At 44.4% G+C, this 16,624-nt stretch overlaps 2 protein-coding genes across 4 annotated transcripts in view; both read right to left on the bottom strand.

Annotated features, from left to right (window-relative positions):
- Positions 1 to 11,618, bottom strand: part of LOC141117538 (NACHT, LRR and PYD domains-containing protein 3-like) — a 215,874-nt gene extending 204,256 nt beyond the window's left edge. The window contains exon 1 of the mRNA XM_073610438.1: positions 11,516 to 11,618. Within this exon, the coding sequence (XP_073466539.1) occupies positions 11,516 to 11,618 (103 nt within the window). The remainder of the gene's footprint in view (positions 1 to 11,515) is intronic.
- The window catches only part of LOC141117699 (NACHT, LRR and PYD domains-containing protein 3-like), a 2,363,088-nt gene that overhangs the window by 801,429 nt on the left and 1,545,035 nt on the right, over positions 1 to 16,624 (bottom strand). The window lies entirely within an intron of this gene.

Genomic DNA, 16,624 nt, shown 5'->3' on the forward strand with positions numbered 1-16,624 from the left:
CTGTATATAAAGTGTGCCAAAAGGCACAGTCAATGGATTAGGGAGGGCACATGGGGCCCCTCCCCCTCAGTGGAACCCTCCCTTCTAGGCTCCTCACTTGTACAAGTGGATAAATAAAAATTAGTAGAATATAATGAAATAAATGAATGAATGAATTAATGAATATAGAATATATATGGGTATCAGTGTGGTTGAATATAACCAAAAACAAGGGCTAACCATGGGTGAACATAACATACAGTTATGTTATACAGATAGATGAAAAAAATGTTGAGCACAGAAAGGTGCAGAGTGGTACAGGCTATGTACACCTGTTAAAAGGGAAAAGAGCCATATGGTTAGTGAGCTAGCGTATGCAAATGGACACTGTACCTTCAGTGTCCGATCCGATCTCTGTATATGCGAGCGGCTAACCGATCATTTCCGGGTATTGTATCCATGCTGGAACGCACACCAGTGCGTTTGCGTTCCAGGCAGGAGGAAGAGGCGCGGTGCGCATCACTTCCTCTGTGCCTGTTGTCGCCTACCAGTGACGTAGGCGGCAGGGGATAGCACGGCACCATGTTGCTGGAGGCAGACTCTCGAGGGGACATGGCTGGTACAGCATAGAATCTACCCGACGTCAGCCTGGCTATGGATCTACCTTGCAGATAGTAACTGCGCCAATCAAGGGGCCCCAAAGTCACAACGCTAAGAGTGTAAAATATAAAATATAGAATATAATATATAGAGTCAAAGGGGCCACTGTAGAATAATAAATATTATATATATTATATAGTGCTGAATATGCACCTGAGGAGAAGTTAGGAAAAGTGAATGACTAATAGATGATACATACAATATATTATAACAATGAAAACATTATCAATAATATATATATGCATATATATATCTAGCATTAATATAAGGTGCATACCCCGTATGCCAATCTGCACGTGACGTGAGTGCCCATATCACTGACATATCATGAACCAACCTCGGGTATATGAGGGGATTGTGTAGATAAAGGGATAACCCAGGCTAGACCAAAATGTATAAAAATATATAAGAAAAATTAAATACACAGGGATGGTACTGAAGGAGTGGACACATGTGGCACAAACAGTACTTGAATAATGACTGCTTAATGATGCTATGCATATGATAGTCATCGTGTACCCCACAACGGGGGGGGGTTACCTTGAAAAGGCAAAGAACCAGGTGGTCCCTCCCTCGTTACTGTGTGCAACATATGTGAAGTGACAAACTTATCACTAACAAAAAGATACCTATATCATGTGGATGCTAAACATGTCACTGATGGTAACACAATAATAATATTAAAATTAAAATTAGTAGAGAGTTAAAAAAAATCAATTATAAATCACTAGAAGAAGTGAAATATACATGATACACTGATTGAACTAAAAACCTAACTAAAAGCAACAAACAAAGCCGACCTGATTCCAGAGGCAAAAAAGGCAAGAAAAAGGTGTGTGTGTGTGTGGGGGGGGAAGGTGGCAATGGCACATGGGAGCACCATAAGTGGACACTGCAGAGTCACGTGATTTTGTGAACCTCAGGGTCCTCATTCAGGCCCCCGGGGGTCATATTCCTGAGGGTGAAGATCCAATAAGCTTCGCGTTTGCAAAGCCTTTTGTGTTTTCTGCCCCTATCAAGGCCTGGACTTCCTGGACTTCATGATGGACTTCCTGAAAATGCAGAGGGACCGGATATTTGACCCGTGTGTTCGTGATGTCGCATTTATGTTCGCCAATACGCACTCTCATAGGACGAGAGGTGCAGCCAACATAAAGGCGTCCGCATGGGCAAAGAATGCCGTATAGCACGTAGTCCGTCCCACAGTTGATGAACTGCTTCAGATGGTGGATCCTACCATCTCTGCCAGTGACTGTCTTTTTTCTGTGCCACATGTATTGACATGTGCCACAGTTCCTGACACTACATTTGTAACTACCTTTTTGGTCAAAGATGGTTGACCATGCATTTGTGGACCTGTTTAAGGGCTTCCTCACCATTAGGGATGAGCCGAACACCCCCCTGTTCGGTTCGCATCAGAACATGCGAACAGGAAAAAAGTTTGTTCGAACACGCGAAAGTCTATGGGACACGAACATGAATAATCAAAAGTGCTAATTTTAAAGGCTAATATGCAAGTTATTGTCATAAAAAGTGTTTGGGGAAGGGGTCCTGCCCCAGGGGACATGGATCAATGCAAAAAAAGTTTTAAAAACGGCCGTTTTTTCAGGAGCAGTGATTTTAATAATGCTTAAAGTCAAACAATAAAAGTGCAATATCCCTTTAAATTTCGTAGCTGGGGGGTGTCTATAGTATGTCTGTAAAGGGGCGCATGTTTCCCGTGTTTAGAACAGTCTGACAGCAAAATGACATTTTGAAGGAAAAAACTCATTTAAAACTACCCGCGGCTATTGCATTGCCGACAATACACATAGAAGTTCATTGATAAAAACGGCATGGGAATTCCCCAAAGGGGAACCCCGAACCAAAATTAAAAAAAAAAAATGACGTGGGAGTCCTCCTAAATTCCATACCAGGCCCTTCAGGTCTGGTATGGATATTAAGGGGAACCCCGGCCAAAATTTAAAAAAAAAAATGACGTGGGGTTCCCCCTAAATTCCATACCAGACCCTTATCCGAGCACGCAACCTGGCAGGCTGCAGGAAAAGAGGGGGGGACGAGAGTGCGGCCCCCCCCTCCTGAACTGTACCAGGCCACATGCCCTCAACATTGGGAGGGTGCTTTGGGGTAGCCCCCCAAAACACCTTGTCCCCATGTTGATGAGGACAAGGGCCTCATCCCCACAACCCTGGCCGGTGGTTGTGGGGGTCTGCGGGCGGGGGGCTTATCGGAATCTGGAAGCCCCCTTTAACAAGGGGACCCCCAGATCCCGGCCCCCCCTGTGTGAAATGGTAAGGGGGTACTTACCCCTACCATTTCACTAAAAAACTGTCAAAAATATTAAAAATTACAAGAGACAGTTTTTGACAATTCCTTTATTTAAATGCTTCTTCTTTCTTCTATCTTCCTTCATCTTCTGGTTCTTCTGGTTCTTCTGGCTCTTCTGGTTCTTCATCCGGCGTTCTCATCCAGCATCTCCTCCGCTGCGTCTTCTATCTTCTTCTCCTCGGGCCGCTCCGCACCCATGGCATGGGGGGGAGGCTCCCGCTCTTCTCTTCTTCTTTTCTTCTCTTCTTGACCCCGCCCCCCTCTGACGCACGGTGACTTGACGGGACTTCCCTGTGACGTCATGGGGAATGCCACAGGGAAGTCCCATCATGTCCCGTGCGTCAGAGGGGGGTCACCGGGTGGCCCCGCCCCCCGTTATTTAAGAACTGTCAGACGAGGAGCGCCGTCACACAGCGGGAGCCTCCCTCCATGCCAGCATGGGTTGCGGAGCGGCCCGGAGAAGAAAATGAAGAAGAGAAGAAGAGAAGAAAAGAAGAAGAGAAGAGCGGGAGCCTCCCCCCCATGCTATGGGTGCGGAGCGGCCCGAGGAGAAGAAGATAGAAGATGCCGCGGGGGAGATGCTGGACGAGAATGCCGGAGGAAGAACCAGAAGAGCCAGAAGAACCAGAAGATGAAGGAAGATAGAAGGAAGATAGAAGAAAGAAGAAGCATTTAAATAAAGGAATTGTCAAAAACTGTCTCTTGTCATTTTTAACATTTTTGACAGTTTTTTAGTGAAATGGTAGGGGTAAGTACCCCCTTACCATTTCACACAGGGGGGGGCGGGATCTGGGGGTCCCCTTGTTAAAGGGGGCTTCCAGATTCCGATAAGCCCCCCGCCCGCAGACCCCCACAACCACCGGCCAGGGTTGTGGGGATGAGGCCCTTGTCCTCATCAACATGGGGACAAGGTGTTTTGGGGGGCTACCCCAAAGCACCCTCCCAATGTTGAGGGCATGTGGCCTGGTACGGTTCAGGAGGGGGGGGCCGCACTCTCATCCCCCCCTCTTTTCCTGCGGCCTGCCAGGTTGCGTGCTCGAATAAGGGTCTGGTATGGATTTTTGGGGGGACCCCACGCCGTTTTTTTTTTTTTTTTTTGGCGCGGGGTTCCCCTTAAAATCCATACCAGACCTGAAGGGTCTGGTATGGAATTTAGGGGAAACCCCACGTCATTTTTTTTTTTTTTTTTAACGGGGTTCCCCTTAATATCCATACCAGACCTGAAGGGCCTGGTATGGAATTTAGGAGGACCCCCACATCATTTTTTTTTTTTAATTTTGGTTCGGGGTTCCCCTTTGGGGAATTCCCATGCCATTTTTATCAATGAACTTCTATGTGTATTGTCGGCAATGCAATAGCCGCGGGTAGTTTTAAATGAGTTTTTTCCTTCAAAATGTCATTTTGCTGTCAGACTGTTCTAAACACGGGAAACATGCGCCCCTTTACAGGCATACTATAGACACCCCCCAGGTACGAAATTTAAAGGGATATTACACTTTTATTGTTTGACTTTAAGCATGATTAAAATCACTGCTCCTGAAAAAACGGCCGTTTTTAAAACTTTTTTTTGCATTGATCCATGTCCCCTGGGGCAGGACCCAGGTCCCCAAACACTTTTTATGACAATAACTTGCATATTAGCCTTTAAAATTAGCACTTTTGATTTCTCCCATAGACTTTTAAAGGTTGTTCTGCGGCAATCGAATTTGCCGCGAACACCCCAAATTGTTCGCTGTTCTGCGAACTTGCGAACAGCCAATGTTCGAGTCGAACATGAGTTCGACTCAAACTCAAAGCTCATCCCTACTCACCATACTAGGGGCTATAAGACCTCTCAAGTCTCGTGGTTTTCTATACACTATATTTGGTCCATCAGAAAGGTACTCACTTAACACTGGATCGTGCTTCAGAATACTCCAGTTTTTCCATAGGATGCTTTGTATTTCAAAGGCTTTGTTGGTATATTGTGTGGAAAAACGGGTTTGTATGGTGTCCTGGTTGATGGTGGGAACGGACGGTGGATCATATGTCGGAGTTTCATCATACAAGAGGGCATATTTATTGAAGGCAGTCTCAATAAGGGTGGGATTATATCCCTTGTCCAAAAACTTTGGCTTTCCCTAGATGTAGCCTCGCTCTATACATCAATTGACCATAACTATGGCCTAAGAGCGGCTAATCATTATCTGTCTAAAGAGGGTGTACTTAATTCAGTGCAAGCTAAATTTGTACTTGACTGTGTTGAATACTCTCTCACGCACAATCACTTTTCTTTTCTTTGAGAGCACTATCTGTAGACTAAGGGCAAGGCTATGGGGGCCAAGTTCGCCCCAAGCTATGCCAACATTTTTATGGGCTACTGGGAAGAACTGTCTATTTGGAACAATAACCCGTATGGAGCGAACCTGGTCCTCTACGCCAGATATATTGATGCCAGATTTGGGACTGATCAGGAACTGATCAGGAATTGCATCTCTTCCTTGACCACTGCAGAGAGAACCCCTTTGGGATCAATTTCACTCATGTCATCAGTAGTGAGAGCCTTGTCTTTTTGGATCTTGAGCTTAGGAGTGACCTTAATGGCAATATTCTTTCTAGAACACATTTTAAACCCAGTGGTGGTAACTCCTTCTTGCATGCTGATAGCAATCACCATCCTAGATGGATTAGAAACGTCCCGTTTGGACAGCTCTGCCATCTGAAGCGCACTTGCACTAAGAAAAGCGACTACCTGGAGCAGAGTAAGATCCTCCGTAACAAGTTTTTGGACAAGGGATATGATCCCACCCTTATTGAGACTGCCTTCAATAAATATGCCCTCTTGTATGATGAAACTCCGACATATGATCCACCGTCCGTTCCCACCATCAACCAGGACACCATACAAACCCGTTTTTCCACACAATATACCAACAAAGCCTTTGAAATACAAAGCATCCTACGGAAAAACTGGAGTATTCTGAAGCACGATCCAGTGTTAAGTGAGTACCTTTCTGATGGACCAAATATAGTGTATAGAAAACCACGAGACTTGAGAGGTCTTATAGCCCCTAGTATGGTGAGGGAGCCCTTAAACAGGTCCACAAATGCATGGTCAACCATCTTTGACCAAAAAGGTAGTTACAAATGTAGTGTCAGGAACTGTGGCACATGTCAATACATGTGGCACAGAAAAAAGACAGTCACTGGCAGAGATGGTAGGATCCACCATCTGAAGCAGTTCATCAACTATGGGACGGACTACGTGGTATACAGCATTCTTTGCCCATGCGGATGCCTTTATGTTGGCCGCACCTCTCGTCCTATGAGAGTGCATATTGGTGAACATAAATGCGACCTCACAAACACACGGGTCAAATATCTGGTCCCTCGGCATTTTCAGAAAGTCCATCATGGTAATCCATCAGGCATGAGAGTGTTTGGGATCGAGTCTATTGGAGGCGGCCTCAATAGGGGCAGAAAACACCAAAGGCTTTGCAAATGTGAAGCTTATTGGATCTTCACCCTTGGGAGTATGACCTCCAGGGGCCTGAATGAGGACCCTGAGGTTCACAAAATCACGTGACTCTGCAGTGCCCACTTATGGTGCTCCCATGTGCCATTGCCACCTTTTCCCCTTCCCCCCACCTTTTTCTTGCCTTTTTTGCCTCTGGAATCAGGTCAGCTTTGTTTGTTGCATTTTATTAGGTTTTTAGTTCAATCAGTGTATCGTGTATATTTCACATCTTCTAGTGATTTATAATTAATTATTTTTAACTCTGTACTAATTTTAATTTTAATATTATTATTGTGTTACTATCAGTGACATGTTTAGCATCTATATGATATAAGTATCTTTTTGTTAGTGATAAGTTTGTCACTTCACATATGTTGCACACAGTAACGAGGGAGGGACCACCTGGTTCTTTGTCTTTTCAAGGTAAACCCCCCCCGTTGTGGGGTACACGATGACTATCATATGCATAGCATCATTAAGCAGTCATTATTCAAGTTACTGTTTGTGCCACATGTGTCCACTCCTTCAATACCATCCCTGTGTATTTAATTTTTCTTATATATTTTTATACATTTTGGTCTAGCCTGGGTTATCCCTTTATCTACACAATCCCCTCATATACCCGAGGTTGGTTCATGATATGTCAGTGATATGGGCACTCACGTCACGTGCAGATAGATTGGCATACGGGGTGTGCACCTGATATTAATGCTAGATATATATATATATGCATATATATATATTATTTATAATGTTTTCATTGTTATAATATATTGTATGTATCATCTATTAGTCATTCACTTTTCCTAACTTCTCCTCAGGTGCATATTCAGCACTATATAATATATATAATATGTATTATTCTACAGTGGCCCCTTTGACTCTATATATTATATTCTATATTTTATATTTTACACCCTTAGCGTTGTGACTTTGGGGCCCCTTGATTGGCGCAGTTACTATCTGCAAGGTAGATCCATAGTCAGGCTGACGTCGGGTAGATTCTATGCTGTACCAGCCATGTCCCCTCGAGAGTCTGCCTCCAGCACCATGGCGCCGTGCTATCCCCTGCAGCCTACGTCACTGGTAGGCGACAACAGGCACAGAGGAAGTGATGCGCACCGTGCCTCTTCCTCCTGCCTGGAACGCAAACGCACTGGCGTGCATTCCAGCACGGATACAATACCCGGAAATGAGCGGATCGGACACTGAAGGTACAGTGTCCATTTGCATATGCTAGCCCGCTAACCATATGGCTCTTTTCCCTTTTAACAAGTGTACATAGCCCATGCCACTCTGCACCTTTCTGTGCTCAACATTTTTTTCATCTATCACTGTATGTTATGTTCACCCATGGTTAGCCCTTGTTTTTGGTAGTATTCAACCACACTGATACCCATATATATTCTATATTCATTAATTCATTCATTCATTTATTTAATTATATTCTACTAATTTTTATTTATCCACTTGTACAAGTGAGGAGCCTAGGAGGGAGGGATCCACTGAGGGGGAGGGGCCCCATGTGCCCTCCCTAATCCATTGACTGTGCCTTTTGGCACACTTTATATACAGGGACCACTGAAGGAGGGTTCACTGCTGAGCTCTGATGAAGAAGGGACGTGCCCTTCGAAATGCGTTAGCTGATAGTGATGCCTGTATGTTCCTCTAAGACCTTTGGAAGGCTTTGCTCATCATTATAACCGCTTGCTGCTAGTCGTTGCTTGAGTTTTACGGCACCTGGTTTTACAACTGCTTGTGAGTAATTTCTTTTATAATTTTATTCAATAAATATTTTACAAAAGATAATGCACATGGCCGGTGCGTCCCTCTCTCTTTTTATTTCTTTGTCTGCTAGGATTCCCCATCCTTGAGGGCAGCAAGGCCTGTGTCGTTTTACCATCTGTCTGGTTGACCACTTGTGCGCAGGAGTCATTTTCTTTTTCTGTATCGGTTCACAGTTCCTGCAAGGATGGAGGCACAGGGAAGGCGGCACAGTATCACAGTACCTGGGTGCGGAGGATGTACCTTGTACAGTAGGCCACAAGATGGCGGTGGGCTATGGGTGCCTGGAAACAGCCTTTTACTGATCCTCCGGCAGCCTTTCAGGTTTTCACACAATCCAGCTACCTCCAGGTGACACCCTCTACAGATGTAGATGGATTAGCTGCCCCTCGCACCACCAGTCGCGGTACTCAAGCCTGGAGATGCTGGAGGCTTCACAGGCCTTAAGATGGTGGCGGGCTGCGGGTGCTCGGAATCTGCGGTCTTTCGGGTCCCCACACAGCCCAGCCTCCTCCCAGGGACAGTCTCCATAGATGCTGAATGGTTAGCCTCCCTCCGCTCTGCCGATCGCGGCACTCAAGCCCAGGGATGCTGGAGGTCCCACAGGCCTCAAGATGGGCGCGTGTCTCTGTTGTGTGGAGTCGGCCGTGGCCAAACAAGAACTCAATCGGCCGGCCGGGCTCCACAATTTTCCTAGGGGCTAGTGTGGAAGATGTCCAGTGGTGGTTGGGGAAAGTTTGGAGGCTCACCAGATCATTTGTTTTGCAGGATGACGGTGGATTGTGGAAGGATCGGCAAAGCTCCTCAGCAACACGTCCTTTCCCTTCAACATCCGGGCATTACCCCACATGTCTGCCGATGTTCAAAGTCTTTAAAAGATCATCCACTTCACCTAAGGATAGTCTATTGCTGAAGAAGAAACCTCTTTCTCTTCATCCTCTTCTTCCTCAGAAACTGGGGAAACACTTCCCTCTTCATCCTCTGAATCACTGCCCCCTCTGGATGCAGAAACAGATAGACAAAAACGGGGTATTGCGCTGCCTTTAGGCTATGGAGCTGGGCGCTTATCCAGGTAAGAACGGAATGTTTCAAACGTGTGCGCCAATTATTTCCGGAAGGAGCTTAATAGTTCTCCTGGTTGAGTAGCAGGTGTAGCTGAGGAAGTTTCCTCCTCAACTAGATCTGCTATACAGGTCCTGCATTTTTGCAGTATGGGCATTTCCTTTTAGGAGGAGGGGAGGAATGTTTTGTTTTTCTTTAATTTTCTGAAATACACCAAAACCAGCCATCTATTACTACGTATATCTAAACAGTACATATAGATAAACAGTAACAAGCTTTTAATGCAAGAAAATAACCAGCTGCCAAATAGAGGAGCCAACCCTTTAGCCCCTGTGTTTGTTACCGCAGCTTACTAGTGAATCTCCCCACAGAGTCACCATGCTAAAAGACAAACACACTCTCCTTAGTACAAATGGTCCAAGGAGACTGGTTCAGGCTCCCTTTACTCCCCCCATGGGAGTAAGGGAGGGAAAAATACAAGACTCAAATGGATAATGTACAGAGACCTCTGTCCCTGCTTACTTGGGTCTGGCTGGTGTTAGTGGCTCCTGCTCCTGCCACCACTGCTTGTTCCTCTTCCATGCTGCCTGAGTTCACAGTGGCATTCAGCTGCTCTTTATTTGAACTTCCTTTCCTTTCGCGGCTGCGATGACCGGAAATGACACCAGCAAAGGCTGCCCCCTCATTCTGCGTTCCAGCGGCCGGAACCGGAAGCCGCGTCGCACCGCCGGAAGTCCCGCCTTGGCCAGAAATGATGCACTCGCCACCCGGGACCCAGAAAGCATGGAGGCTTATGAACGGAGGAGATGCTGCTCTCACAGCTGTGAAGCATGCCATCCCTCCTTCCAGCCTGCAGGCACTGGTCTACAGGATCTTCAGCAGCCTGAACCCTCACCGGGTATGAAGAGGAGGAGACGCCAGAGCACCCCCCTCCCACAAGGGGGGATGCTGGGCTGGCCAGCAAACATACTACCCCACAGGTATGTCCCATACTCTTCCCACCTGGAGAAAGCATAGCACTCCCTTGGTTCCCTGCAGTGCTTCCACCATGGAGGAAACACTACAACTGAGGCCATGGTGGAAGTGTCCGGTCTATAAAGAAAACTGACTGCAGTGTTTCCTGGGAAAGTGGGTAGAGCTACCCTCTCTCCAGGTTCTGTCCTGAAAGACGAAGGGAGAAAATAGCCACATGGCAGCCATATGAACCTATGCTGGACCCAGAGATCCTCCTCTCCACTGAAGTGAGGGGTTTTGGGCCAGGGGTAACACTGTGACACAGACTATAGGTGCCCAATCATATGTGTCCACATGAGACATTTAACTCACTGGCCACCCCAGTCCAGGATGGGGCATAGTCGCTGTTGACTGAGAGCAGAGCTAGCGGTCTGTGTGCTCTCGCTGGTCAAACTGGGGTGACCTGACTGTTGATAGAAGACTTCCACATGAAAAAATCCCGGAAAAAGAAAAGGAATAAAAAAAAAGCTATAAGACCACAAGTCCCAGCATAAAACAATACATCCATACTCCTGGCACTAGGCAAAATAACTGGAGGCCTATAGAAGAGAAGAGGCTGTGTCCGTCAATGAACATAAGAGAAATCTTCTTTTATCTTCATAGAATGCAAGAAGGTAAACAAAATCTTCAGCCTTTAGAACCACTTTAAGTGATATTACAGATGAGAACTAGGAATGTACATCTTTGTATGATTATTAAGTGACATCCAAATCTCCTCTATCATTCAGGAACAAATCATCATGATTCCCAGTCCTGTGATCAATATGAAATCTCTGACATGGTGATCATATAGTATTATTCACAAACACATCTATTGGGTTATGATGTCACAATACCTCACACAGATAGAAGCATTTTGACATATGAAGTTAGCAGGCTACAGTTTTTAAAGGGCAATACAGTAATCCATTGGTGAGAACACGTTTTATAGATCCATTTCCTGCAATGAGCTTCTGGCCATGGAATAAAATGGAATACAATTTAGTGTTCAAGAACTATGAACCTGGTAAGAGAAGACAGACCCCAGATCCAGTATAAATGGTGTACATAGATCATCATAATTTCTAAAGATTCAGATACAGAAGTCCTCAGTGGAATAGAAGGTACAAATGAAATGTAATTATTCCAACACCATCTCCGTACCTTAGACAAAGTGATTCCTGTGATAGATATACTACAGGTTTTATTTACCTTTCAGTTCTGGAGTCAGGGAATGTCCAAGTTCATCCAGCAGAATCTGATCTGGCAGACCCTCACCTATAGAGAGGAATATAAGATGATAGCTCTGAGTCATGTATGATTGAAGCTGACCTTTCACATACACCAAGCTACACATTACAATTATGTCCAAGCAGCAGAATAAAATGAATCCTATGTTACATGTATCATGTCAGAGTAAAATTCTCCATATTCTGACCATATATAAATATACAGAAGTGATCTGATTAGGATTGTGTTCTGAATAAGTGTATGGTATGGAGTTGGCGTGTGATATTTTAGTGGAGAGGGATAGAAAAGGGCTTTGTACATTGCTACTAGCAAGTTAGTGTGCTATAGTGTGTTACAGGGTAGAGTAAAAATAGTGATAGTGCAGTGTGAATGTAGTGCAACCATTCAGTTTTATAGTTTAGTGTTTCAGGCTGTGTTTACTGCAGTATATTAAGGTGCATTAGTGCACGTTTACTGCGTTATATTGAGGTGCGTTTGTGTATGTTTACTGCAGTATATTGAGGTGGGTTTGTGTATGTTTACTGCAGTATATTACATTTTTACAAAGTTAGTCAGGGTGCAAAAAGACATAAGTCCATTCAGTTCAATCCAAAAAAAAATATACAATCCCATATACATAATCCTACACCCACAGTTGATGCAGAGGAAGGCAAAAAAAACAGCAAAGCATGATCCTATTTGCTCCATCAGGGGAAAATATTCCTTCCTGATCCCTTTACAGGCAATTGGATTTACCCTGTATCAACTTTACCTATAAATGTCAGTACCCAGTTATACTATGTACATTTTGGAAAGAATCCAGGCCTTTTTTAAAGCAATCTACTGAGCTGGCCAGAACCACCTCTGGAGGGAGTCTATGCCACATTTTCACAGCTCTTACCGTGAAGAAAAAAATTAATTGAGATAGTGAAACTGCACTATCAAAAAGAAAAGCACCATAAACCAAACAGTTTGATTCAAATCATTTATTTGTTGAAATCTGTATAAATGACAGACTTCCTAAATAGGACACCTTTATATATTTAGAAAACATAAAACATATAACATGTACAAAACATTGTTAAAAATACAATCTGGATTATCAACCCACATGCTGGAAATTCTATGATAAAGATATTTATCTCAGATATAAAAAAACTATGGGAATTCCCATGTGTAATAAAGTGCACACTGAGCAGAGGTAGCAATTGCCAAAATTGTATTGAAGACAAAAGGATATATTTAATCACAAAGATCAAGCTCATAAATGGCCAAAGAATGGAGTCAAAACCAGACACTGATTATATCAAATCTTGATGGAGGTAACTTTCCGTGTATAAAAGTAACATCTCCTTATAGTCATGTGTATTATAATTGGTCATTGATTTAAAGCAGCAAATATTTCATCAATATAGATATGAAATGGTTGTGGCAAACCACAATAAATGTTGATCAAAGAATATTGCGGTTATGTAATACAAACCATTCATTATGGATTTCACAGTGAAGGTAGCAGTAAATACTAGATTCTTAATTAGAAAGGATTAAGAACAGCTGATGTGGAATCTTCAGCACAAGCATTTTCCCCGCACCAGGTTGTATCCAAACCAGGTATAAACTGAATGTTGCTCTCCAGAGTTGAAAAGCCCCAGGTGCTGGCTAATGCCAATCCAAGTTGTGAGGGAAGAAAAAAGTCCGGACAGCCGCACACCAGGAGAATATAATCCAACAAAATTTCTTTATTGTAAAATCAGGAACAAATCATGTACAAAGCACCATGGATAGAATGTACAGATAATCAGCTAACGCGTTTCACGCTCTGCGGATCGCTTACTCATAGCTATGAGTGAGCGCTCCGCAGAGCGTGAAAAACGTTAGCTGATTATCTGTACATTCTATCCATGGTGCTTTGTACATGATTTGTTCCTGATTTTACAATAAAGAAATTTTGTTGGATTATATTCTCCTGGTGTGCGGCTGTCCGGACTTTTTTCTTCCCTCACAACATGATGTGGAATCTTGATTTGATTTTCAAGACAGAAGAATTCTTTGTTTTATTAGATACAAGTCACAATGTATGTAGATGTATCAACTTCACCATGGCTAGAGTAATATATCACATGACTATAAGGAGATATTACTCTGTTATACATGGAAAGTTACCTCCATCAATATTTGATACAATCAGTGTCTAGTTTTGACTCCATTCTTTGGCCATTTATGAGCTTGATCTTTGTGATTAAAGATATCCTTTTTTTTAACAAAAGTGAACTTTATTCAAAGTCAGTATATACAAATCAGTTTACAGTACATTGCAAATGAGATTAAAGTATTGGTATGAGTACAAAATGTTATTCCCAAGTAATTATAATATCAATAGCTGACAAGTGTGCAACATAAATAGAAAAATGGGAGTTAAACAGGAGTTCCACCCAGGGGGGCCGTCAAAAAAAAAAAAAAATTTAAGTCAGCAGCTACAAATACTGCAGCTGCTGACTTTTAATTGGACACTTACCTGTCCCAGGGTCCAGCGATGCGGGGGATCGAAGCCCCGCTCGTCCCCCCCCTCCACTTGTCGGCGCCGGCATTTCAACTGTGGGCGCCGGGCTGTGGCTTCACAGCCTGGCACCCACTGTGCATGCGCGAGCGGTGCCGAGTGCCGTGATTGGCCGCTCAATTACCTGGGACCTGTAATGGGTCCCAGATGATTGGCAGGAGGGAGGGAGCAGAGCGAAGCCCTTCCTGTGCCGAGGGAGAAGTGATGTCACCAGCCCAGGCAAAGGAACAGGCAGACTACGAGGGACCACCTAGCAACAGACATTTAGAGGTAAGTGAAAAAAAAAATATCCAAATGTTTTTTTGTTTTGTTTTTTAGAATTTTTCCAGGTATTTTTGTTTTTTTGGTGGAACCCCACTTTAAGTCTTTACAAGAGGACCCCCTCACCGGAATAAGTAAATCCTGAATAAGTGCAGTATAAAAAGGGAGAGGAAGGGGGGGGAGAACAGGATAAATTGGAGGTGAGAGACGTGGGGGAGAGGGTAGGGAGGACATGTGCCAATGGTTCCTAGTTCATAATCCGCCCTACCAGACTAAGGGTCTGCATCTTGGCTAGGAGGAGCTATCTCCAGTGGCAAGGATCCCCAGGAGTCTCTCCAGGAGGACCATATCTTGTCGAACTTACTCGGACAGTTTCTATTGATATATTTTATATAGCAGGGATATGCAATTAGCAGACCTCCAGCTGTTGCAGAACTACAAGTCCCATGAGGCATAGCTAGACTCTGACAGCCACAAGCATGGCACCTAGAGGCAGAGGCATGATGGGACTTGTAGTTTTGCAACAGCTGGAGGTCCGCTAATTGCATCTCCCTGTTATATAGGGTATTCCTCCAGGTGGTGATGGTGGGCAGCAACTCAGATTTCCATCTCAACAAAATCTCCCTACGGGCATAGTAGGTGACATATGCCATCAACAACTTCTTGTATTTTGCCACACTAGGATCATTAATCACATTTAAAAACAGTTTCTGGTTGCAGTGGGATAGAGGTTTCCGCTGCCTGATTAACACCTGTTCCCAGAACCCCTATAACAAGGGACATGACCATGTCATATGTATAAAGGAGGCATCTGTATCTCCACATCTAGGGCATTTTGGGAATCTGTCCGGATAAAGAGCAGCCAACTTTAGAGGTGTGTAATAGGCTCGGTGTAAGAACATTAACTGTAGGAAGCGGTCCCTAGCTGAAATCATGATCGAGACTAGGGATGAGCCGAAGAGAAGAAGAGGAAGAGAAGAGCGGGAGCCTTCCTCCATGCCATGGATGCGGAGCAGTCCGAGGAGAAGAAAGGAAGAAGAAGCCGCGGAGGAGATGCTGGATGATAACACCGGAGGAAGAACCAGAAGATCCAGAAGAACCAGAAGAAGAAGAAGATGAAGGAAGATAGAAGAAAGAAGAAGCATTTAAATAAAGGAATTGTCAAAAACTGTCTCTTGTCATTTTTAACATTTTTGACAGTTTTTTAGTGAAATGGTAGGGGTACTTTTGTGCCCCCTTACCATTTCACACAGGGGGAGCCGGGATCTGGGGGTCCCCTTGTTAAAGGGGGCTTCCAGATTCCGATAAGCCCCCCGCCCGCAGACCCCCACAACCACCAGCCAGGGTTGTGGGGATGAGGCCCTTGTCCTCATCAACATCGGGACAAGGTGTTTTGGGAGGCTACCCCAAAGCACCCTCCCAATGTTGAGGGCATGTGGCCTGGTACGGTTCAGGAGGGGGGGCGCTCTCTCGTCCCCCCCTCTTTTCCTGCAGCCTGCCAGGTTGCGTGCTGGGATAAGGGTATGGTATGGATTTTTGGGGGGACCCCACGCCGTTTTTTTTTTATTTTGGCACGGGTTCCCCCTAAAATCCATACCAGACCTGAAGGGTCTGGTATGGAATTTAGGGGGACCCCCACGTCATTTTTTTTTCAATTTTGGCCGGGGTTCCCCTGTGGGAAATTCCCATGCCGTTTTTATCAATGAACTTTTATGTGTATTGTCGGACGGGCAATGCAATAGCCGCGAGTAGTTTTAAATGACTTTTTTTCCTTTAAAATGTCATTTTGCTGTCAGACTGTTCTAAACATGGGAAACATGCGCCCCTTTACAGGCATACTATAGACACCCCCCAGGTACAAAATTTAAAGGGATATTACACTTTTATTGTTTGACTTTAAGCATTATTAAAATCACTGCTCCTGAAAAAACGGCCGTTTTTAAAACTTTTTTTTGCATTGATCCATCACCCCTGGGGCAGGAGCCAGGTCCCCAAACACTTTTTATGACAATAACTTGCATATAAGCCTTTAAAATTAGCACTTTTGATTTCTCCCATAGACTTTTAAAGGGTGTTCCGCGGCATTCAAATTTGCCGCGAACACCCCAAATTGTTCGCTGTTAGGCGAACAGCCGATGTTCAAGTCGAACATGAGTTCGACTCGAACTCAAAGCTCATCCCTAATAGGCATTATATAACAATGCTGCTTATGCAGATTTTCAACATAAGTACAAACAAAGTTGGGTAAATACGTAATCAACTTGGAAAGGAAA

This window comes from Aquarana catesbeiana, linkage group LG13 (genome assembly GCF_042186555.1).
Source record: "Aquarana catesbeiana isolate 2022-GZ linkage group LG13, ASM4218655v1, whole genome shotgun sequence".
In the NCBI taxonomy this organism is placed as follows: Eukaryota; Metazoa; Chordata; class Amphibia; order Anura; family Ranidae; genus Aquarana; species Aquarana catesbeiana.